Raw genomic sequence first — 25,628 nt, 5'->3', positions numbered from 1 at the left:
GTGCAACAGCCTCAGAAGGGTCCAAATAAATGACTGTGTGCCCGGGGCACTTCAATTCACACACACTGACGGGGAGGGAACGAAAGGGCAGAGAGCAAGCGAGTCGGCAGCAGCTGTCGGACCACACAGGCCCGCCGGGGAGCGGAAGGGTTGTGCAGGGGGGCAGGGGCGCCCGGGTGGCCACGACGCTCCTCCGTTAATACCGAGTCCAGGCTAGGGATTTATGCTCAGGAGACACGGAAGTGGTCAGAGTTATGATGCGGGCGTGGTCCTCGGGGTTCATCGTGACGATAAATAAAGAACAAAACCAAAACTGAAAACAACTGAAATGCCCGAGTAATAGGGGAATGGCTTACGAAATGTCTCACCCGTGAGCAAATGGCAGAAATGGGTGTACTTTAATGACTTTCACACAGCCGTAAACAATCGTGCTTTCGGAGAGCATTACTGTCTTGGGAAAGACATCATTTATAATAAGTTAAACCAGGGAGACGCCCAGATAAGCACACGCTTGGTCTCAAGTCCACGGAGGAGACAGACACGCCACAAAGACCCTCCCAAAAGACACAGAGACGAGCTCTTTCCACCCGGGGCAGCCGGGGCAGCAGTGCACGGCTTGCTCCTGGGGGGCCGTGTCCACCTCGCAGGGTCTTGTAAGGATCAAGAAAATGCAGAGAAAGCAGTAAACACCACGCATGGCACACGGTGAACATCAAAAAAGTCAATCCTAGCTTTATTATTATTATTTGTAGCATGTGCTCAACTTCACACATTGAACACCTATCATTTTAAATTATACTTAAGAATATCAAAGATAAACAAAGTTAACACCCCACAAGGTAAGGCTGGGTTCCTGCGGCGCAAACACTCGGTGAAAGATGGCTGGGCGCCGTCCGGACACACAGCCGAGAGAAGGCGACCACCCCTGGCTCCCGCGCAGGCTCCAGCTGCGCCCCCAGCCCCCACACTGAGAGGCATACGTCACCCTCGCCCCCTCCCATCTACTCCCGAGGTTTTCAGGTCCCTGCCTGGCCCAGCAGGTGCCCCCCCTTACGGAGCACGCCGCCCGGTCTGGCATCCGGGCAGTGGCTCAGAGAGTGGCTCCGTCGTCCCTCTGGCCCAGGAGGGCCCACCCGCGCCCATCTCCAGCCCAAGCCCCAGGGAGAACGCACCACCTCTTCCCCTGTGTACACCCGGGCGCCCCGTCCCTCTGTGCACCACGGTAAGTGTCTGCACCAGATCTGTCTCCCTGGGGAAGCCTCGCCCACTAGAAGCTCACAGCGTAGTTTAATTGAATGAAATCATCAGAAACAACTTTCACTACTAGTAAACGGGTTCTCCCTCCAGCCCAGGAAGACGAAGGAGACAACAGAAAGTTAAAATGAAAATAAGGTTCCTCTCTCTCAAGAAAAATCTTGCCAAAGTAAATTTAAAATTTCACCGAAAAGAACTGTAAATTAAATGCGGCACGTTAAAGATCAAAAAAATGACTTTGCTAAATAGATTTTGTACTCAAATATTTGGTTTAGGTAATGGGGATAGAATTTTCAAGTACAGAAGGCCCAAATCTAGAAAAGCTTTAATGACTTTTGATTGAATTGGCACACACAGGAAATCCATGTCTTACTAACCCAGTATATATTCTACTGAGGAAATAACTATGAATAAAGAGAAGGAAAGAGTGGACGTTAGTGAAGTATTTAACGGTCTGACCTAGCAGGGCACCACAGTAAAGGGACAAGCGAATGAAGCCCAGTGCCCTGCATACAGAAAGACCCCGGGCATCCGAGAGCCGGGTGCTGGCGGGCCCGCAGTGGCGGCCACAGAACTCACGACATGGGCAGCTCCGGGCACCACGGAGTGTGTCAGCGATAAGGACGACACCGCGCACCGGGGAGACTGCATACCCACAAAGCGGGGAGGGCCAAAACAGCGTACAGTGATTTGGAAGAATCAAAGCAAAAATTAAATAAATTAATGTGAACTAAAGAGTAGGCTGAAACAGGCAGATGCAAGCTTACAAGGATGAAGAAGCAACTTCCTGGAAATCACCGGTAGTTCCTAAATTTAACAGCAGCACGATAACGACACAAGGATCAAGGAATCCAGTCCAAAGTCCCACACACGCTGGTGGCATCTTTAAAACTGAAACACGGTGAGCCTTCCGCCCTGCCTCGCCGACATCCACCGAACCCCGTTTAGGACGGCCTCAGGATCGAGAGGAAGGGTGTGCCGGCCCCAGGACCCCCGAGGGCCGCAACCTGCGGCTCCGAGTAGGGTGGGCCCAAGCAGGAGGAGCCAGGCCCACCTGAAGAGCCACAGAGCCTGCCCACCTCCAAGCCAGCCTGGGGCCTCTTGGGATGCGCAGGATGCGTGAACGTCCCCAGGTCTGTTCCCCACCACCACCAGCCCCGAAGAGCCTCATTACTCCTCAGCCTGCCGTGGCCGCAGGGTGCGCGGAGGAGAAAGGGCCAGCGCTGGGAGGGAGCAGGAGGAGGGCCAGGGAGCCATGGACCACACGGGGGAGTTCCCACAGCCACAGCTCAAAGCACAGCTGATTCCCTCGCAGCTGAATTTCAGTGTCACCTGCCGCCCTTCGGCGAGGTCATCACAAAGGAACAGAAGCCAGATTAACCTCCCAGAAGCGCAGTTCTGATCATTCCGCTCCTGACCCCAAAGCCTTCAGGCTCCCTACTGCCCACGGAACAGAGACACTATGTCCGACCTTCCGACCTCCGCTGCCCTCTGCACCGGTCCCTGCATTTTACAGACGAGGTACCTGAGACCAAGGATGGACCCGAGTGACGAGAAGACAGGAAGGTGGCCGAGGCAGGAGAGGCCGCCAGATCTCAGCATCCCTCCCCGTCGCAGTGTTTTCCCCACGGCGCCCTGGCTGCCTCAGAACCAAACGCCCTCGTCTGATGCGCCAGGCCCTCCAGGATCCAGCTGCTCCCACCACCGCGATCTTCAGAGACCCCTCACCCCACGGTGCTACAGACTCAAGAGGGAGACGAGCGCCCTCGGGCAACCAGGCCCAGGGGCAGGCTCTCCGGCTGGGTGGCCCTGAGACCTGAGGTCACTGCTACCTGCCTGTGCGGAGGAGACGCGGGGCTCCTGCACACATAGTCAGCGCTCAGCACCCCTGGGGCGGCTGCGCTGCCAACATCCCTGCTGCTGCTGCAGGCACCACCGCTCAGCCCCACCCTCCACGCGCTTCACCTGCACCACCCCCTCCGCCAGGGCCAGCCCTGCCCCATCTCCTGCCACTGACCTCACAGCCACAGGCGGCTCCCACAGTGCGTGGGTCAAACACATCACCTCCAGCACGGGACCTGGCACTCGGCGAAGCAGCTGCTAAACACCTGAGGATGCATGGAGGGAGGGATGAGCCCTGCTTCCTTCCCCCGCAGCCCCTGTGCTGCCTGACCACGGAGCCTGTCCCCTGACATCTCGCCACACATCCCAACAGGCCCTCCTGGCCCATCCAGCGACATCTGGCAAAAACAAGCTGGTCAAATATCAGGATGCCCATGGTCCCCTGTCCAAGGGAATCTGAGGCCAGCTTGCTGCCCTGTGCCCAGGACGTGTCCTGGACCACAGCCATGTGACCAGACAATGACACACAGCCTAGCACAGCTATGCTTCCCTGAAGCCAAAAGCCACCAAGGCCGGCTGTGGATGACAGCACCACCTGGGGACCCCCTTGGGGGCAAACTGGGGATAAAGCCTCCTGTCCTTTAGAAAAGCCCTGCCTCCAAGGGACACCCGAGGAGCCCCAGAGGCCCAGCTGGAGGGGTGCACGCACAAGGCCACGAGAGGGGAGGGAGGGAGTGGCCCGGGCGTGCCCAGTGCCTGGACACAGCACAGAGCAAGCTCAGCACCGCTGGTACCCTGACCCCACGAACTCAAAATGCCAGATCTTATGCCAATCACATGAACCTGGACAAAAGGGAAGGACAGAGGGCGTGAGCCTCAAAGAAAAGATGGACAGGGTCACAACCAAAGAGGTCACGGTGACAGCAGGCAGCAGCAGCCTCCCCTCTCCTGTGCTCCACCTGAAGAGCTCTGGGTGACTGATGCCTCACGTCCACAACAACGACTCGGAGCACAACAAGGGAACGCCCCACCTTCCACACTCCCCCAGACACTGCTCCACACCTGCGCCCCAAGTCCCTGAGAGAGGCAGCCTGCTGGAGCGAGTCAGAGGTGGGGGTTCAGTTCCAACGCGGCCACATCTACCAGGGGGCTCGGTAAGATGAGGAGGCACCACCGACCCGGGCCCGCTCCACGGGCTCAGGGTGCGAGGTTGGGCAGGGCACTCGGCACCCGGCACCTGGCGGGACCGGCTCTCAGAAAGCTCCATCACCCACTAGCCAGGAAGCGCAGAGCCCCGTGGGCTGGGCCACGCACTGCCGCCCTTCACGAGGTCATGCTGCTCACAGGCTGACCCTGATGCTGGTGGGACAAAGGAGACAGCATCCCAGCTGCCCCCGCGGCACTCACGTGTGCGCAAAAAGCCACAGAACTGATGTGTCATATTTCCCGGAAGGTCATTTAACCTGTAATTGAATTATGTCTAACCCCAGGGAACACCTGAAGGGGGGCAACCCAAAGAGTGCGGGGAGGCCTAGCTTTTCGTTTGATTACACAGATTAAAAAAACCCAATTATGTAATTGCTATTACACACACACACACACACACACACACACACACACACACACACAAAAGGCCTTGTCCTGATGACTAAATCTGGCCATTCTTCTGCATTAAGAATAATTCTGATGGAGGCATAACTGACGTGTGAGTTTCAGCTACACAACATAAGGACTGAATATTTGTACACGTGAAGTGATCACCACAGTAAGTCTAGTGAACACCCGTCACCACGCAGTTACAAAATGTTTTTTTCTTGTGAGGAGGACCTGTAAGTTCTACTCTCTCAGCAACTTCCAAATGCGCAGCACGGTATTATTTTATAACTGGAAGTTTGCACCCCTCGCCTCCCTCGGCCTTTTCACCGGCCCCTACCCCCCACCTCTGGCAACCACCAGTCTGTTCTCAGCAACTACGCTCAGGCTCAGCTGTTTGTTTCCATTTTTACTTTGGATCCCACATGTAACTGAGATCGCACGGCATCTGCCTTTCCCTGCCTGATTTACGTCACCTAGCGTAATACCCTCAAGGGCCAACCAGGTTGTCACAAATGACAAGATCTCAATCTTCGTATGGTTGAGTAATATTCCTTTGTGTGTGTGCGCGCGTGTGTGCCCATGTGTGTGTATCCCGTTTTCTTTACCCGTTCATCCACTGGTGGACACTTAGGCTGTTTCCGTGTCTCGGCTACCGCAGGTAATGCCACTGTGAACGTGGAGGGATGCAGGTCTCTTTTCGAGTCAGTGTTTTCGTTTCCTTTGGATAAATCTCGTAAGTGGAACTGCTGGATCGTATGGTAGCTCGATTCTCATTAAGAATATTTTAGGGGGTGGGGTCTAGCTCAGTGGTAGGGCATGTGCTTGGCACGCACAAGGTCCTGGGTTCAATCCTCAGTGCCTCTGATAAGAGGAAAAATAAAATAAATAAATAACAAAATAAAAATATGTTTCAAAAAAAGAAGACTATTTGAGGCAGCGCACAACACTGCGGACATGCTCAACACCACGGAATTGTACGGTTCAAAACGGTTAATTGTATGTCATGGGAACTTCACCTCAATTTTTTACAAGAGACTATTTCACTTGAAAACTTGATGCCTTTTATGCCATCTGAGGCTTGTGAATAAAGCGATGCCTGTGCACATGTGCTAACGCCGCCCACTCTCAGGCCCTCCGACACGGGAAAAGTGAGGAAAGGTGTGCTTGAGGCTAACGCGCTCCCATCTGTTTTCTAAGCAGAACAAGGGGTTGGGGGAGACAGCTACACGCACCTGCGTACAGAGCACCTGTGAAAGGAGGGAAGTCCAGGAGGGGGGCTGCTGGGCGGGGGCAGGAGGGAGGTGTGCCCTGCCATTGTGTAAGTGAATCTTTTCAACTTTGGATAATGTAGTTTCTCCGGTTTAAAAAGGGAAAAACAAACTGGAAAACAAAAACTACACATAAACATTACCAGTTCCCATACTTTAAGTGCTCTCACCCCTCCCCCTCCTCCAGAATCTCAAGGAACACGTTACTGAGTTTAGAGTACGTATTTGGAACACGATTAAATACGTCTAGATTTTGATTCAGCAAGTAAATTCAATGTTGATTTAGACAGATACACAATTTTAATAACGGTTTCAAGTAAAGATCATTTTCAAAACATTATGCAGTCACTCAAAATGATGGCTCTGAAGATCGCAGCAGCCAGGGAGAGGCGGACGGCATAGCAGCAGCAACTGGGAAGGGGTAACGCACGGCGCCTGTGTCCTCGCGGCCCCCGCGGGCGGGCAGGGAGGGAGGCGCGGCCCCGGCGCCAGGGCGCGCCCACCGCGCGGGCGCCGCCGCTGCTCCCGGAGCGGGATGCGGCAGCACCTTCACTCCCACCTGACAGATGAAGAAACCAATGCTCCAGGAAGTCTGGGGGTAAAAAAAACCTGCCAAGGTCATTCTGCCAGTAAATGGCAAAGCGTGCATGACCTATGAGGCCCCAGAGCACACAGTCTGTTTCCCACACTCCTCTGCCCCCCGAGATGCAGGCGTTAGGGGGCAGGGTGACTGGCTTTTCTGTAATTTAGGTGTTCTTACTCCTAGAACCTACAACGACACTTAGGTTAAAACATGGGCTTAAAACGTATCTTAACTCTTTTTTTCTGGACAGCTTATCTTAGGAAAAAGAACGTCACTTTTTTAAGCATTTTAAGCAAACCTGAACTTCTCCCTTGGGACCGACTTGAACGCGGTCTAAGACCGCGCCAGGGAGCCCTCGGTCTGTGCTCCTGTCTCAAGAGCTGGCGCAAGACCAAGCCAAAGCCTCACCTGGCAGGACTTCGCTCCTCGCAAGCCCCGCACCTCCCTGCACAGCGCCCAGTGCTCCCCGATCCTGTAGCTCCCGCCCCGTGTCGCCCGCTCTGCGGAGGCTGAATTACTTCCCTCCCAGGCCTCGCGCTCCTCTTCATCAGGAAGGCCTTCCTTTGTCTTAGTCGGTCATGGACCAGGTAACCCTCTACCCTCAGTTTCCAGAACTGACCTTCTCATGTCCCAGCAGACTGAGAGTGCGGCGTGGTGTCAGACTGAGTGGAGAACCCGGGGCCACAGCTACCGTGGGCAGGATCTCTGCAGGTCCTCCTCCTCCTCTGAGCCTCAGTTTCCCCATCTGCAGAATGGGGAGACGCTCCCGACTGCTGAGGGTCAAGGCTGAACTGAGGAGAGACTCTCCGAGGAAGACCTCTACAGACAGACGCCATCCACCCTGCAGAGCGTGGGGCAGGGACCAAGAGGGCTGTGTCTCATCAAGCAGGACAGCTGCCCCAGACTGGGGCTGTGCCCCCAAAACGCACGTGCTATCCCGACTCCCACAGTGATGGTGCTCGGAGGTGGGGCCTCAGGAGGTGCCTGGTCATGAGGTGGGGCCCTTGCGAGTGGGCCTGGCACCCTGAGCTCCCTTGCCCCTCCTGCCAGTGTGAGGACAGCAAGGAGGCTCGGTCTAGGAACCTGGAAGAGGGCCCTGACTGGGTACGGAGAGGAGCCTGCTGGGGCCTTGACCTTGGACTCAGCCTCCAGAGCCGCGAGACACGAATGCCAGTCGCAGCCACCCAGTCTCCAGCCTTCTGTCCCTGCAGTCCTGAGCAGCCCCTGACAAGGGCGTCACCATGCCAGTGAGGCCCTCCCTCCCTTCCTACCCTGGGCACAGACACCCACAGCGCCTCGGAACAGCTCAGAGCGAAGTGGCCCGTGGGCCTCAGAGCCGTGCACGCACGACGGAGTCCCCGGCAAGGGCTCCGAGGGCCACGCTGCCTGCGGCCTGGTCACCCACCATTTTGGACGGCGTCTGTGCGCACCTGCACCCCAACACCCCAAGAGCTTTCAAGTCACGCTTTCCAATGACCACAGTGTCAAGCTGAACAGGCCCGCAAGGCGACAAGCAGAGTGCCCACTCACCCCCAGAGCAGCGTGGCCCAGACTCCCGCTGCCCCTGGAAGCCCTCAGTCCCTGCTCCCTCGTGGCCCCAGGGCGTGTGGAGGACCCCTGCTCCTCCTGAGACGGTTTACCATCTCCTGACCCGCCACCACCAGTGTCCCCGCTCATCAACTCCATGTGCTTTTTCACCACACAGGCCCCCATCCCCAGGGCGCTGCAGAGCAGGGGTCCAGGACGTGTGAACCCAGGGCCCCACGTCGGCTTCCCCAGCCCCTGTCCCTGCACACATGACGGCTGTCTCCCTCCCAGGAAGGGATGATGACAGGCCCTTCAGGGCCACAGAGGGCCCGGGAGTGACGAGGCCAAACGGCGCCGACCTCTTTCCTCCCCCTTGTTCCTGCTTCTCGTCTCTAACACGCTCCTCGTCCTTCCTACTCATAAGTGCCAGACAGACAGACGGACAGACACAGGAAGGCAACCTGGCAAAGGGAGCTTGGAAGGAAAAGCTGCCATAGCGAGTCGGGGCTCTGTCTGTGGAAAACCCAGAGTGACAGGGACCAGGAGGACGGAAGCCGGAGCGGACAGCCGCCGTGCCGCGGCCTCTCTGAGAGGCTTCTCGGGGGCTCCGTGCGTTTCCACGTAACTGATGCACAGCAAGCACCCAGTCGAAGCTCGCCATCATCACCACCATCACTGCCACCACCATCACCACCACCAAGGCCACCGCCACTGCCGCCCCAAAGCCCCTGACCTGATCCTAGAGAAGTCAAACAGTCCTGCGGCTGCGTTCCCCGCCCTCCGCCACGCCCACAGCGGCTGCCAGCTGCTCACCGCCTCTTCCAGCTTCCCTCCTGGAAGACACCCTCTTCTCTCTAGCTTCACGGGCAAGTTTAGAAGATGTTGTTTCCAGAATGCACCAGACAGGGTCTGTCGTCACAGAGCCCGCCGGGAGCCTAGGAAAACGCAATACCCATGTGTCTGGGAGGGGCCTGGAAAACGAAAAGCGTCCTGTTTGCTCAGCAGCTCTCAGAAGGCCGACCCCTGGAGCAAGGGGGACTCCCAGCCCTCATTACCAAACCCAGTTCCACAAGCACCTACCCCAAATCTGGGTGGCAAGGACTGCCTCTGCTCTGCCCACTCCAGACCCAGGTGTGACCTCCTGCCACAGACACTCCCCTCTCCCCACCCGGGCTCCCGTCACCCCGTCCTCAGGCCGTGGATGACAGCTCACCGTTACAACCCAAGCCCCCAGAAGGTTAAAGTCATAACCACATCTCCCTAAGGCAACACATTTTCACATCCTTTCTCAGCTCAGCTCCATGTATCAGGGTGTGTGGTCGTTCTTTGTCTTTTTCTTTTTATTAACAGGTTCCAAGAAGCTTAAGTGGTCTTTAAACAAAAACTACTATTTTCTTTGCAGTTTGCAGGACTAGACACCTGGCTATGTTTTGGTTTGTAGCCCTTTGGAGTCTCAGCTACACTTTGGGGAAAAAACAGGACACAAGAGGGCTCATTCTGAAAGCCATGCCTTTGACTATGAAAAGTCAGAGTTCACTCACCCATCCCCTCCGCACCCAAGACTGTGGATACAGTTCAACACAGCTCAGACATTTCCTGGGTCTCCACTGCGGGGTCGGGACAGGGCCAGACTCCAGCCGCGGGTTAAATAACGCAATGTAAGGACAGTCCCTGACCTCGAGGAGTCGGAGATCTGGTGAGGTGACAGGCATACACACGCCTACCTGGGTGGCGCACACAGCGGCCATCTACTCGGTATCCGTCCCCTCCCTCGTCCCCGGCACCAGAACCCCAGTCCAAAGTGCCGATGGCCAAGCCCACGAGACCCCTACTTCTCAGCGCCCCTGCAGCCAGGGGCGGCCACGTGAGCCAGCTCTGGCCACACGCTGCTCTCCTGCTAAGAATACAGACATTGTGGGGACTGCCCTTCCCCTCGGCAAGGGTGGTGATCGCCATCTTGTGGCCACAAGCTCAGGTCCTTGATGGGGTCGCTGCGAGAACGCCAACAGGACACCTTGCTGAGGAACATAGAGCCCTACTGTCCAAAAGCCCTGGGTCTGGTTTCCTGTTACCCGCGAGCAACACAAACCCTAACCGACACCCCCGCACACAGAATAGCCCACATCAGCCAGAGGGCCAGGCAGGCCGTGGCCACTAAGGGGACGGTGCGGCGGGAGAGAGAAGCTGGATGACATCCACCGGCAGCTCCTGGGAGCACGCCCCACGCAGCGTCCCGGTCCCCGGGCACTGAACACGCAGAAGAGTGGTCCACAGCGCGGCCCGTGAGGAACTCCAGGTCCTGGCGTGAGAGGGACACGACCCGGAGACCTGGGGACCGCGGGAGGTAACGGAGGCTGAGTCACTGCACACAGGGCCGCAGAGCGAGGAGCAGCCGCTCACACCTGCTTCCCCGCCCTCAGCCTCAGAGACAGAAGACAGACCACGGGCTCTCGGTCATGCAGCTGCTTTTTCAACGTCCTGATTCACAAAAGAAATCATTAGAGCAAAAAGACAAACAGGTAACAGACTGATTTTTAAAACTACTCCTTTAAACCTGTATAGCCGACTTAACATTTTTTAACATTTGCTTGTAAGGTTATACAAAGAAAATCATCATCCATGAGACGCTTATCTGAAAGGACACTGAGAGGCTTCCTAATTAAACTGAATATTTGTTCAACCACAGACAGTAAATGAAATACTTAACTTTCACCACATCGTACCCACTTTGCTTTATTTTAAGCTGAATGATACCACGTGTAGTTCAAATGTCACATCTCGTAATGAAAACGCCACCTAAGAGGATGCTGGCGGTGACAGCGCGAGGAAGTCAGGAGCCGCCGTGTTTCCCCGCAGGGCTCACCCGCCGTCCGGGGCCCGGGGACGACACAAACTCAGGGGCCCCTGCTGCTGGGGCTCTGGGGGGCGGCGAGCAGCGGGCAGAGAGAAGAGGAGGGCACTGAGGCGGCGGCCTTGTGACCGGGGCAGCTTGGTGTGTGTGGGTCTCACGATCTTTTCCGCATCCCCCTTCAGTAACAGTTCATGAGGGGTGATCACGAACACCCCATAGCGGGCGCTCGACGCAGAGGGAAAGGCCGAGCAGAGCCCCCTCCTCCCAGGGGACGCAGCAGCCCTCCGGGTGCCAACTCCGGCTCTGAGCCGTGGGCAGGAACCGCAGGGCCTGGGCCGAGGCTGCCGGGCCTGTGGGTGGCAGCTGCAGGGGGACCTGGGTGCTGGCAGGCCCTCTGCCCGGACCTGCGGGAGCAGGAGCGCCCTCCTGGCCGCCACGTGCCAGAAGCCACCCCCCGCTGGCCCCTGCCTGCCACCCACACTAATGAGGAAGGGGAACGGCCGAGGCTGCTGGCGACCTGGTGGGCGCCCGGCCCTGCCCTCACCGTGAGGCCACAGGGTCACCTCTGGAGCCGGAGACTCGCCCTCCCCGGCTGAGAACAGGAGCCGGCTGCTACCGGGCACGGCCGGCCAGTGCATCTGGGTTAGGGGACAGCGCACACACAGATAAACGTACACAAAGTGCGGTGCCCAGCACAGAGCAAGGGTCCCAACAGCAGGTGTGCGATTGCCTGGGGACGCCGCTTTCCCGGCTCCGCTCCGTGAGCACCGGACTTTGTTTCCCACTGAAACGACATATTTTTGGGGTGTGCTCTGGTTTGTGTCCACCAGCTGTCCCTGCGTCTGCAGCCCCTGGGCTCCAGCAGTCACACAGTCCTGGTGTTCCTCCCTCTTCGGGCCACCCAGTTTCAAGTCTACCAGCCGCCACCCCCCAGCCTGCCCTGCACCCCTCTCAGTCTATCACCCAAGTGTACCCCCCTCCCACCCCTCCGCCTCTGCACTCCCAAGGGCTACCCAGGACTGTGCCTCGGCCTAAGGCCACTGGCGACACCAGCCCGCAGAGAAGTCAGCAACCACATATGGATGCTCAGATTCACACTTACTCCCCTGCTTCCCAACTTCCCAGAGCCTTCACGCCACTGCGCTCAGAGTAAAAGCTGAGGGCCTCCCGCTGGCCGCCTCCGCCAAGGACCTGCCCTTCCCACTGCGCTGGCTCCGGCCCCTCCACACCAGGCCCTGTTCACTCCAGAAGCCCTCTCGCCCAGCAGGACCTCTGCACCACTGGCCCGTCTGCCAGGGGTCGTTCCTCTCATCTTCAGGCCGGCCTTCGTGCTGACCGTGCCCCGATCACAGAATCCTTGCTGAGCACTCAGGCTGTGGCGGCGTCGGCCTCCGCCCTCAGCACGTCTTCTCCTCCACGGGCACCTGCCACCTCCTGCCAGCTCCCAGAGGACGGACTGCACGCGTCGTCTGTCCCCACACCAAACATCAGCTCCTGAGGGTAGGGACCCCGGGGTCTGGTTCCCTGTTTGTCCCCAGCGCCCACCCCCACAGCAGGTGCTCAATGAATACTGGTCAAATGAAGAACTCCATGGGGTCCTCACGGAAATGACCTCCAAGGTCACCTGGACCCCGCAGGGCAAGCCCCGCCCCCTTGTGGCTGATGAGACAGGAGGCTGAGTCACCTCCCACGTGGGCTCCCCCTCCTGCCACCACGGGACCCTGCAGGGCGGTCCCCCAGCCCCAGGCCCAGAAGGCACTGAAGGCAAACCCTCAGTCCTGGGCGAACACCTCTGCACCACCCCCTTTCCTCCCCACGGCCACCGCTCCACCCAGGGGCCCAGGTGCTCACGGGGAACCGGGCTGTGCCCGTGCCCCTGGCCTTGCTCCCTCAGCGCTCGCATCTGAGTGTCCGGTGCCAGGACCGCCCATCACACACCAGATGACCTTGGGGCCCCGCTGCTGTGAGCGGTCACCCCGCAGGCCTCAGGACATGCACGTTTGCATGCGGCCAGCTCACACAGATGCACATGATAGAAATGAAAGCCTCCAAGCATCATTTTCTTGACTTTGAAGCAGCAGCCTTTGTACGAGTGAATATTGAGTGGATGCTAAGAGCAGAATGAGCTGTTAAGTTCTATTTGCTACTTTCATCCCCGGGCTCGTAACACAGCACACGCTACACAAAGAGAAACAGCTCGGACGGACGGAGTGACATTCAGCAGGCGGAATCGTTTCTGGGGCACTTCCCACGTCAGGATTTGCTTCTCCAACATGGGCAAATATTTGCCACTTACGTCCCGTGAATGCAATACAGTCCTCTGTCCTCCGGAGCTACCTTAAATGCCTACGAACACAGGCAATTCACTGGCTGCGTTTCTCCTGCCACTAAATACAAATCCAGTCCTTGTTTCACTGTGAAAGCTTTGGTTTTAGCTTTTGGTGTTAGATTTGATATTTAAGTAGAATTCTGAAGAAAGGAAAAAACCCATAATCCCACAACCTAACACGAGAAGGACTTCTGCATGTCAGCCTTTCAGTCTGTCCATACGTGCTCGCGTTTCCCCGCAAGTCTTGAAAGCTTGATTTTTAAGTGTAATTTTAATGAGAAGGCAAATCAATCGAGTGAGTTCCCGCCAAAAGCACCCGCCGGAACCGCATCAGGAGGAATGTGGAACAAGCCACTCCAAGGGCCGCCCTCCTCAGAGGGCGCGACTCGAGCTCCAGCTCCCGGAGACGGGACGGCCGCCGGTCCTGCGGGGATGCTGGGCCGGGAGGGGGGCACACAGGAGGGTTTGGGAAGGCGGGCAGCGCGTTAGCTGACGGTGCCCTGTTGACATAGACTTCCTGACTTTGACAGCCAAACTGTGATGATTTGGAGAGGACAGCTTTGTTCTCAAGAAGTAAGGAAGTTCTGAGGAGCAGAGGGACATGACCTCTTCAGCTGACTCCAATGGTTCAGGAAAAACACGGATCCACGTCAGCGCGTGCATACACACACACACACACACACACACATACACAACAAAATGGGGCAAAATGTAAACAACTGGCGAATCCAGGTAAACAGTCTATGGGAGACCCTGGTACTGTTCTGGTGGCTTTTCTGTAAATTTGAAATGATGTCAAAATTAAAAGTTGCACACAACCTGTGGCCGGGCCATGTGTGGGAGGAGACACTGGACCCACGCGCTGGAGGTGCAGGGGAGCCGGGGAAGGGGCAGGGCTTGTTCTCCCTGCACGCCCTTCTGTGCCATGGACTGTGTAACCTGCATGAGCGCCAAGAACCTCCAGGGCGCCTCCTCCAGCCTCAGGAACCAGGCCGGCTTCAGCTTCCCAGGCTCAGCCCGGCCCGGCCGCCTCCATCCGTGAGCCTCATGCGCCACCTGCTGGCCACGCAGGGCACCGCCTACCCGGGCCCCAGCCCTCTGAGCGCAGCTGAGTGACCTCAGGACCAGGCCACCTGCATCCCCTGAAAGCCCCAACTCCAGCAAAATGAGGAGCACTCAGCAAAGAGGAGACACAGAAATGAAAGGACACAGATCTGGGTGGAATTCCAGCAGCACCTGAAAGCAAGCACGGGCCTCAGAGCCTGGCTGCAGAGCACCCACAAGGGGACCATGCCCCCCGAGAACCACGCTGGCGACCGTCCCGGCCCCTGCTGGCCCCTCCGCCCAGGCCATGCCGTGGCCCCTGCCCCCTGCAGTGCTCAGACTCCACGCCAACCCACAGCCCCAGCAGGAAGGTGCAAAGTCCACAGTGGTCAGGGTCCCCGATGCCCACTAGCCCCACGAGCAGCATGGACAGTGAGGACAAGCCCCCGGCCAGCCCGCAGGGCAGCAGAGAGTACGACTGGGGAGTGAGGGGAAAACGAGCAGAAAGTGCTTATCAAACTGCATCGGGAGCACAATTATGAACGCATCGGAAGTCAACCTTCAGGACAGACGGCACTCAACATAGTGACTTGGTGGCATGAAACACCACAGACTGGCCTCTTAGGAGCTAAGTCACACGGGAAACACATGCATTAAATGACAGCAGATGGGGCCTGGCAGGCCGGACCCCCCTGAGACAAGGCGCGCGGCACACGGCGCGCGGCCTCCCCATGGGGACTCACCGAGGTCTGTGTGGGGCCCGGCCAGGAGCTGCCTGAACTTGTCCAGCCGTGACGCCTCTCTCTCACTCAAGGCTGCACCACCGCCGCTGCAGGTGCCGGGCTCGGCCGCCCCTCCCAGCGCGCCGCTGGCCGAGTGGGGAAGAGACTGGGACCGCTGCAGAGGGACGGTGTCGCTGGCGCTTCCTGCAGAGGGAGGCAAGGACAGACGTGAGGCCTCCTGGACGCCCCGCACCTCACTCCCCACTAAGGAGGCCTCACACTTGCTGCGCTGCCCTCCCCTGGTGGATGCATGATGGCCCCTCCCTCCACTGCCGAGCAGCACGGACCTGAGGGAGAACGCGGGACCAGCTGAGGGAGCTGCCCCAACGACCAACAGGCCCAGAGGCCTGGGGACTGAAAACAGGCCCGCGCTCTGCCTGCTCCTCAGCTCCTGGGTCAGCTCCCCGCAGCAGGGGCTCACCCTCAGCTCTGTGCATTTTAGGGCTGCAAGGTTCTGGGTGGGGGGAGTCGGGGACACGCTGGGCACTGAGGATGCACCCCCTGCCCCAGCCCACCCCATGCCTATAGCACACACCCTGCCCTAGACATGGCAATCAAACTGCACCCAGCCACGGCCACATGGCCCCTGGGGCTGAGAAACCGCGCTCTAGGCCGACGAGGCCAGTGCTAAGAGCAGGGCCTCTGGGGTCTGGCGCCCTGGGCGTGAGGCGCGGCCCCGGGAAAGCTCCGCACTGCCCCGCCCCTCACCCGCACACAGTTGCCAGGCCTGCGCAGACTGTAACGAGTTCATGAACCCCAAGGTCTTGCTAGGGTACTGGCCAACACAGTGAGTGATCGACAAATGCTAACCATTAGTATTATAAATGCAGGACTCACGAGGCTTGCCTGGAAAGCAGGCAAAGGAAAGGGGGCCACCTCCCAGGCAGGCGTGGGCAGGAGGCTCCTCCCCTGGCACAAGCTGCGGGGAGCGTCCTTCACTGGGCCCTCACGGGAGGAGGCCGTCCCAGGGTGACATGCCAAGGCTCCCATCCTGGCTGGATGCCACCCAGTCTTGCCTCCGGTCAGGGTCCCCCCATACACCACACACCACAGACTGAATGTTGTGTGTCCCCCCCACATGCATACGCTGAGGCCCTACCCCCACCACGGGATGGCATCAGGAGGGCCTGGGGGAGGTGATTGGAGGTCAGGAGGGTGGAGCCCTTGCAAATGGGATCGGCGCCCTTACAGGAGCCACGAGACAGCTTCCTCGCCCTCAGCTCTCCACCACCTGAGGCTATGATGAGACAGTGGCCATCTGCAACCCAGGAGAGCACCCCCAGAACCCAACCCTGCCAGCACCCTGACTTCGGACTTCCAGCCTCCAGACTGTGAGACAAATTTCTGACCACTCTCAGCCAAGAGGACCCCCCACCTCCAGGCATGCGCCGACCACCGCCAGAAACTGCCCAGCGGCCTGAGCAGCCGCCTCTGTGCCTCGCAGGCTGTGGCGTCAGCAAAGCCCACCAGCAGCTGGAACCCAGGGTGCCTGGGGACGCCGAGTCACAGGGGCCAAGCGCACCGGGCCGGGCACACAGGAGGCAGTCGGCGTGCCTGTCACTAGTCACGGAAATTTCCATCAACTGTAAAAGCCCTACCTGGACCTCCTTCCATTTTTAAGCTCAAATACTTTAAAGTTCACCCCATTGAAAAAAAAAGTTTAGATTCCAACACAAAAACTGATCAAATGAAATAATTCATAGGATTCTCACCTAAGAAGACTGTGACATTTTAGAAGTTAATTCCTGGAAAGTTTTTGAAATCCAGCAATTTCTAGCTTTTGAAAACTGGACCTAAGTACGAAACCTAGTTCTGCATCCACCGGGGAGGGGGCAATCTGAGGCCATGACGACGACCTCGCTCTCTTATCTGACGTGAGGGGAGGGCGCCCTAAGCCCTAGAAGACCTTGGGTCTGAACCCGGCAATTCCAGAGAGGGGCCCCCGCCCCTCCTGACCCTGAGCCCGTGTGTGTCCCTGGAGGGAATCACCAGAAGCGGCCCGAGGAGGCCGAGCCCCTGAACATGCGGCTGGCCCGGCCCCTCCACTGGAACATCCCCCTGGAGCAGCCAGGGTATCCTCAGAAGGGCAGGGTCCCCCAAGCAGCCCACAAAAGCTCCACCTGCCACTCCATCTGGAGGGGAGATGCACTTAGCTCGGGGGGCACAGAGAGAGGGTGCAGGGCCCACGCCACTGCGATCTGAGAGCCTCAGAGGGCAGGGACTCCTGTTCGTCCCCACCCCACAGTGAGAGGCCTCCAGCTCCTCCGTCTGCCAGAAACACAGAGTCCCAGCAGCCCCCTCCCACCTGTGGGACAGGATGTGTGGCTCTCGCTGACGGACTTCACCAGCCGGAGGTCACCACTCGAGGCTGGGGGAGACTCCGTGGAAGGCTGGGGCCGGAGCTCGGGCCCCGGGGCCTCAGGCAGCCTGGGGCGCCCCTGGCGCTGGCTGTGGTCGCGCAGCACGCGGCGGGCCGTCTCCATGACCACGGCGGAGCCCAGGCTCCCCGCCGCCAGCGCCAGGAGCTCGTCCTCGTCCTCGCCGGCATCCCAGGCATCGCTGGTGTTGCTCTCAAACTCCTGGAAGGTGCTGACTCTCTTGGCCTTCAGCGGTGTGGTGGGCACCTTGGGTGCAGCCTTGAGCACACTGCAAAGCAAAGGCAGCCTTTACTGGTGTCCTGGGGGTGGAGAAGGGTCCCCCCAAGACCATCAGAGAGGAACCCTGGATGAGAGCTGAGGGTGAGGTCAAAGCGCAGACACAACCCAGAGACCTCCAACAGAGCCCGGACAGAGTTCACGAACGGCCGTGGCCGGAAGGGAGGAGAGATTTGGGGGAGGGTCCCGCTGGGAGTCTCTGCCCTGCAGACGGTGCAGCACCGCACTATGAGGGTGCAGCACCACACTATGAGGGTGCTCATACCCAACCCCCAGCCTCGTGTTATGGGAGCCCCCAAACCCCCGCTCTCAGCCCGACACCTCCGCAGACCTCCCCAGGCAGCAGCTGGGGGTCGGGGAGAGGCTGTTCACAGCAACAGGCCCCTGGCAGGTAGGTCTGGATACGGTACAATTCCAGGCTCCCCCACGGCAGGACGACCCTCGACACTGACCCCACCACAGTCGGAGACTCATCCAACAGGCGCGGTCCTGAGGGGCCCATGCATCCCCTCGCCCACCTCTGGGGGAAGAGCCCAGGCAGGGGGCAGAGCCAGCGGAGGGCGCTGCATGGGGGGCGCATGCAGAGAGCAAGGCAAGTCAAGTGGCCGCCGGCAGAGCCAGGCTCTGCGTCCAGCCTGGGGCACCACTCCCCCACACAGGCTCCCATTCTGGGACATGTCTGCTGAACGGAAGGCCACGTGCCTCCCCCGCAGGAGTCCCAGGGAGCTGGAGGGCCACCGCAGCCCCCCCCAGAACAAGCCTGGGGACAGCCTGGCGAAGAGGTGGGCCATCACTTACGTGCCGTGGAGCAGGGGGTCAAAGGGGGGGTGCTGGGCGCCGTATACGTGCTGGATGCTGCTCGGAGAGAAAGAGAAGACAATTAGCCTCTCCGCAGCTCTCCCGGGACCCCCACTCACTCGGGGAGGCGACCAGCTCCTCAGAACCCACACCTCAGGGAGCAACTCGGGCCACTGCGGGGCCCAGGGGCCCATCTGGAAAGGCAGAGGGGCGCCATCCAAGCCCACATCCCAAACAAGCAGGGCATTCAGCCTCCCTGCAGCTGGGCCCAGTGCAGGGACTCACGGCTCTGACAGCCTCCCCACAGAGCCTCAGGCACCGACTAGGGACAGGCTGCGGGGAGCGGCCCCGCCTCTGTGAGGTGCCCACAGCCTCTGCTCTAGGACCATGGGTCACAGGCAGGACTGAAAGACTGACAATGAAATGCCCATCTGGGAATTCTCACCTGGTCGCATTCTGTCTGAAGATAGACTACAGAGTTATGAAAAGGTAAATAAATATGTATGTATATGTATACGTATATGTATATGTACGTGTATATATACACACACATATATATTTTTTTTAAGACTTGATGGTTTCATTGTGAAAGTCCGTGTTCATCAGAGTACATTTGGGAACTAGATGGAAACAAAATAACCCGCGTGACAGACACCCAGGACTGTCAACTGAGCAACCCCACCGCCCCGCCCCTCCCCACCACCAGCCACGTGGTCACATGACCCGGAGCAGGCCAGTCTGAAATAAACGAGGATCTTCTGGGCCTAAGAGATGGAGAAAGGCTGGCCCAGCACAGCCCTGGCCCTGAGCTTTCCCCGTCATCCTGCCTGGAGCGCAGGCAGGAGACCGAGAGGCCCCTCAGCCATCCGCCATCAGGAGAAATGAGCATGAGAAATAAAGCCTCCCACGGGGGATGGCAGGGTCAGGAGATGGGGACGGGGCCAGGTCTCCAGTGGCTTTAGGGGCCGCCAGCCCAAGCTGGACTACCTCCCTCAGACTTCCATTTACAGGAAATAAACAAACCCCTGCTTGTGTAAGCCACCAGCGGTCAGTCCCGATGCAGTCCACGTGGAACAGACAACCACTGTAACACTCTAATGCAGAATCTTGTAGGGTGAGTGTGTGTAAAGATAAACACAGACGGAGAGCAAAATAAACAGAAAACAGAAAACCGCAGACACAGAGCTGTTAGTATAGAGATGAATGTCTTCTTAGCTTCTTAAAACAGAATGAAACTGACCTTGTTTACCTAGTAACACGTCATGACTACCTTCCCATATTACTGCACTTCAATTTACTTAGACGCATTTATTGACTTTACACATATTGTGTGATATACACAAAAAAATACATGCAGTTAACATACATTTTAAAACAATAATGAGGACACAGGCGATTTCCCCGTACATTTCTCTGCAACTCCTGAAATCTATAACTATTTCCGAGTTTCAAAAGTTCTTAAAAATCACGTGTGATGAGTACCAGTTACCTCACTGAGGTGGGAAGCCCCATGAAAAAAACTGGCAGGACCCCCAGGCAGGGACACTACTTTCCCACCAGTGCCATCCGGTTCCCTGACCCAGTGGCATTATCTTGCTTTTTGCTTCTGTAAAACGGCTTGCTTCTAGGAGAACGGAACTTACCCCTACGAATCTATTGGTTCCTAAAGCTCACTCCTGATTGGTCCATTTCTAACACCTCATTTCCATAAAGCTTACTCCTGATCGGTCCATTTCTAACACCTCATTTCCATAAAGCTTACTCCTGATTGGTCCATTTCAATCACTCCTGACTGGTCCATTTGTTATACCTTATTTGCATATGATGTTGCAAAATGTTGCAAAGTCTAGACTGGTAGCCTATAAACGCCTATGTAAACCCACAGACAGAGTCCAGAGCTTGGAGTGTTAACTTCTCTGGGCCTGCCAGCATAGTAAACCTGAGTTCTCCACCCTCCGAGTGCTGCCTAGTCTCTTGCCCGGATCCAGGTTGCTGTCACACCGAGCTGTCACACTGAGCTGTCACACTGAGCTGTAACACACTTGGCTGCAACATCATCACTGCCTGTGACATCCCCCTGGACAACTTCACCTCTAACTTCACAGTGTCCCACCAGATGGTGACACCGTAATTCGTTTAACCAACATTGACTGTGAGACATTTAACTTGTTTAAAGTTGTTTGTGATGATGAAAACAGCAATCAACTTCTCTGGGGACAACACTGTCACACATGTGAGGACTTCTTGAGGATAATGTCCTAGAACACCTGGGACATGAAGAATGCAGGTACAGAGGCCGTCGGCTCACAGAGCTGACCCTGGAGCCCATGGCACGGGGGTGCCGACTGCCCCGCACTAGAAAATCTGAGTGCCACTTCTAGTCGGCCCTCCACATCCACTAGCTCTCCACAACTGCAGCTCCCCATCCACAGATGGCACAGGACTCTAGTATTTACCACTGAAAAGCACGCACACATAAGCGGCCCCATGCCATTCAAACCCATGGACAGACCACGTGTCACTGTGACATGACAGGTGATGAGGACAGGACCGCTGCATGGCCCATGGGGAGGGACGCTGGGCAGGTCTGGGTGGGGAGCTTCCGCCAAAGGCATGAACCCACAGGAGGGGGAAGGGACAACACCATGCCCACCCTGCTATGCCCACCCCACCATGCCCACCCCACCGTGCACCCACCGCTCAGCCTCCACCTCTCCTCGCAGCCTCCAAATCTGCTCCCAACCCCTGCTTGTCCTTCAGCGTGAAATCCCACAGACAATAAAACACAGAACGTCACAGTTGGAGTTATCAGAGACCTAGATCTGAGTTATTCTAAACTCAGGGTGTTCACTCCTTCCATCTGCACAACCCAACAGGCAGACACGATGAGCCCTGCGGTGAGGATGGAGACGCTGACGGACAGGGAGCTTAAGGGGCCTGTCTGAGGTCACAGCCGGCTGGCAGGTTGCAAGGCCGGCTTAATGGCACAAAGACCATGAGAAATACCCACACAAACACCACAGAGTGATTCTGGGCCCATCGAATGCTATCACTTTGTCATACAAGAGAGTTGAAACCCTACCAACCTGAATCTGACATTCGTAATTCTTATCTAAGTGTTTACTCTTTCACTGAAGACTCTGGATCTCTAGGCAACATATGATATTATTCTGCCCATTTGTAAAGTTTGTGTTATCATTATATACGTATCTTTATATATCTTCCTGCAACTTTACTTTCTCTCAAGGTGCCTTTCAAGTGTCCGTGTTGGTACATGCAGCCCCAGTTTTGTTGTCCTGTGAGGTTTCATCTGTGTGTGAAGAGGGTTGTTTTAGCAGTAAACCAACTTTCCAAAAGAATTTTTACCTAGAAACACAGCAGAGGCAGAAGCAGCAGAGCTGTCCTGTAAAGGGGAGAGGGGCAGGAGCCTGCCCACTTCCCAGCTCATTCTATGAGGCCATTCTTTGGTATCCTGATACCAAAACCAAAAAGGACATCACAAGAGAAGAAAACTACAGACCAACATCTCATAAACACACCCACAAAGTCCTCAACAAAATACTAGCAAACCAAATCCAGCAACACAAAAAAAGGACTACACACCTTAACCAAGTGGGATTTATCCAAGGAATGCAAGGTTGGCTAAATAACCAAAAAAATCCCAATAGGGAAAGGACAAAACTACAGGATGGCTTCAATAGTTGCAGAAAAAGCCCTTGACAAAATTCAGCACTTCCTTTCATAATAAAAATGCTCAAGAAACTGGAAATAGAAGGAAATGTCCTTATCCTAATAAGGACATCTACAAAAAACCCATCGCTAACACCATACTTGAGGTGAAAGACTAAAGGTCTTCCCTGAGATCGGGAACAAGACAAGCACGCCCACTCTCACCATTTTTACCCAGTGTCGTACTGAGGTGCCAGGCAGGGCAATTAAGCAAGGGTGAGAAATAAACGGCACCCCTGTCAGAAAGGAAGAAGTGAAACTATCTAATGTGACGGTATACTTTTATACAGAAAATACTAAGGAAGCCACTAAAAAAGGGTAAGAGCTAAAAAGCAAACTCAGCAAGGTTTTAAGACACAAGATTTGTATTTGATCATAAAAATATCTGTGGCATTTCTAAACACTTTCAATGAACAATCCAGAAATGAAGTTAAGAAAACAATTCCACTTATAATAGCACCAAAAAGAATGATACGTTTAGGAACAGATTAAGAAAAGACGTATAAAAATGATACTCTGAAAACTAAAAACTACTGTTGAAAGAAATTAAAGAAAGCCTAAATCGATGGAAAGATACTCATGTTTGTGTATTAGAAGACTTAACATTGTTAAGACTCCCCAAATTCAGTACAGAGTCAACGCAATCCCTCCCCAAACACCACCCAGCTTCTGTGCAGAAAACTGGAAAGATGACCCTGAAATTCATATGGGAACGCAAGGGGCCCAGGAGGACCAGGTTAAGACAATCTTGAAAAAGAATAAAGTTGGGGGACTCACACCAACAGATTTCAAAACTCACTAAAAGATTCAGTAATCAGGTCCGTACGGTACTGGCGTCAGGATCAACACAGAGATCGATGGAACAGAACTGAGAGTCCAGAGTCCACACATTTACAGTCAGTCGATTTTCTATAAGGGCACCAACACCCTTCAATGGAGAAAGAACTGTTTTTCAGTAAATGGTGCTGGGACAACGAGATATCCACGTGCAAAAGAATAAAGCTGCAGCCTACTCAGCCTTAAAAAAGAATGGTATTTTTTGTCATTTGCAACAACCTGGATGGACCTGGAGGGCACTAAGCTTAGTGAAATAAGTCAGGCAGAGAAAGACAAATACTGCATTTGTCAAATACAGGCTGGTCCCAGCAAAGCCAGCACCAACTGCTACACATGTGAGCAACTCGGCCGTCCTCTGATCTCGGCCCCAGCCTTCAAGACTTCCCAGGGACACCCATGAACTTTCTTTTTCTTTCTTTCTTTCCTTTATTTTTTTCCGCTAAAAAAAAAGGTATCAGCCTACCTAGGTCAAGTACCAATCATCCATCGTGGTCCCTTTCCTAAAATTTCATGGTTGCCCTCCTGACCTTGGTAGGAAGCTTCCAGTTTTAAGACTCAAAAGGCCTGGGTCGTTCCTACACTGCTGGTAGGAATGCAAATTGGTGCAGCCACTATGGAAAACAGCATGGAGATTCCTGTAAAAACTAAAAATAGAGTTATTGTTCTATCCAGCAATTCCACTCCTGGCATATATCTGCAGAAAACTGTAATTCAAAAAGATACATGCACCTCAGTGTTCACAGCAACACTATGTACAGTAGCCAAGACATGGAAGCAACTTCAGTGTCCGTCGACAGATGACTGGATAAAGAAGATGAGGTATATATATACAATGGAATATTACTCAGCCATAAAAAAAGAATGAAATAATGCTATTTGCAGCAACATGGATGGACCTAGAGATTATCATACTAAGTGAAGTAAGTCAGACAGAGAAAGACAAGTATCATATGGTATCACTTACATGTGGAATCTAAAAAAAATGACACAATGAACTTATTTACAAAACAGAAAGAGAATCAGAGGCATAGAAAACAAACGTATGATTACCAGTTGTGGGGGAGATAAAAAGGAGTTTGGGATTAGCAGACACAAACTGCTATATATCAAACAGGTATAGCACAGGGAACCATATTCAATACCCTATAATAACCTATAATGAAAACAAATATGAAAAAGAATATATATGAATATATACACGTGTATAACTGAAACACTGTGATGTGCACCAGAAACTAACACAACATTGTAAACTGACTATACTTCAATTTAAAATTTTCCTTTTAATTTTTAAAAAAAGGCCTGGGTTCAAGTGCAAATACTTCAAAGCTGACAGAGTGTTAAGCAAGTAATTGTTCTGAGCTTTAGCTTCCTCACCCCAGAAATGGGGAGAAGAACGTGCATGGAACGAGAGAACCATACAGCAGCAGTGAGAATACGGCCAAGCGACCTACAGGCAGCACTTCCCAGTCCCACCAGCCTGACTCTCCCCAAGCCTCTGCCGTCTCCCACGATGCCCCGCTGCAAGTGCACGGCTCACGCCAGCGGGCAGGCTGATCCACAGCCCGCCACGCGCAGGTCGCTTCCACAGAGTCTGCAGCCTTACCACGACTGCAGGCCTCCCCCTCCCAGCACAGCAGGAAACTCATTCATTCTTTATGGGCAAACCATTTATGTTTACTGAGCAGAAAATGTCCCAGCAAAGTTCAAGCTCAGACTGAAAGGAACTTCATTTTATCTTATTAAAACTACATTTTGATTTGGTCTTGCACAGCTAAAAAGAAAAACAGGCTTCAACGAAAGCTGTTTTTAAAGAATCAGTGGCAAAGAACACACCTACCTCATTTCAGATAATGAAATCTTTCTTTAAAAAGTACATTAACCAATGAGCTTTTCAATAAATTATACTGCATTAAAACACTACAGTAATTTACTGAACCCTAATGATTCCTTACGAAAAGCAGAGCCACAGGACGTAATTCCACTTCCAGCCCTACGCCCTGGCAAAACGCTGGCAGAAGCACACAAGGAGACAGGCTCGGCGATGCCTGCTACACTCCAAAGAGAAAGGTTAGGAAAAATCCAGATGTCCATTATCGACGGAACAGTGAATAAATGAACTAGACACACGCATAGAATGAAACGCCAACCACAGCAACCACGAAGGACTACAGCCACGGGCGTCAGGACGGGGAAGCTCACCGACGTAACGGTGAGAGGCTGAACATGCACAGTACAACGTCACTTACAGAAAGATCTTAATGCAAAATGATACATCATTTCTGGATACCTACATGCATGGGCAAACACCCTCCTGCGGGCACAGCGGGGGCAAAGAGCACATGAAATTCCAAATCCAGAATCGAGGTGACCGGGGGAAGTGGGGGAAGGAGCTGGGTCAGGAAAAGAACACAGCAGCTCCCACCGTGTGCGTGCTCCACAAGCCCTGTACTCAGTCATCTGTGTGCCTTTTTGAACGTCCAAAATGTGCTGCAGCTTTTTAACTCTGGCTCTGGCTCTGTGAGGGCAGGGGT

General features: G+C 55.2%; 1 protein-coding gene and 1 long non-coding RNA gene across 10 annotated transcripts in view; one reads left to right on the top strand and one right to left on the bottom strand.

Annotated features, from left to right (window-relative positions):
• TBC1D22A (TBC1 domain family member 22A) overlaps window positions 1-25,628 on the bottom strand; it is a 242,286-nt gene that overhangs the window by 204,785 nt on the left and 11,873 nt on the right. For 7 of the 9 annotated variants that reach the window (XR_004324394.1, XM_032492502.1, XM_032492503.1 and 4 more), the window contains exons 2-4: window positions 18,529-18,585; window positions 17,382-17,722; window positions 15,038-15,220 (exon numbers count right to left, since the gene is read on the bottom strand). Coding sequence is in view for 8 of the 9 variants with exons in the window: in XM_032492502.1 (XP_032348393.1) it covers window positions 15,038-15,220; window positions 17,382-17,722; window positions 18,529-18,585 (581 nt within the window). In the remaining variant the exon portion in view is untranslated. The remainder of the gene's footprint in view (window positions 1-15,037; window positions 15,221-17,381; window positions 17,723-18,528; window positions 18,586-25,628) is intronic. The other 2 variants (XM_032492504.1, XM_032492510.1) reach the window with 1 other exon arrangement.
• Window positions 181-25,063, top strand: LOC116667555. Its single transcript, XR_004324399.1, has 3 exons — window positions 181-195; window positions 4,921-4,925; window positions 24,673-25,063. It is a non-coding gene; the product is annotated as an uncharacterized LOC116667555 (long non-coding RNA).

Source organism: Camelus ferus, chromosome 12 (genome assembly GCF_009834535.1).
Source record: "Camelus ferus isolate YT-003-E chromosome 12, BCGSAC_Cfer_1.0, whole genome shotgun sequence".
In the NCBI taxonomy this organism is placed as follows: Eukaryota; Metazoa; Chordata; class Mammalia; order Artiodactyla; family Camelidae; genus Camelus; species Camelus ferus.
This window is presented reverse-complemented; position numbering and strand designations above follow the sequence as displayed.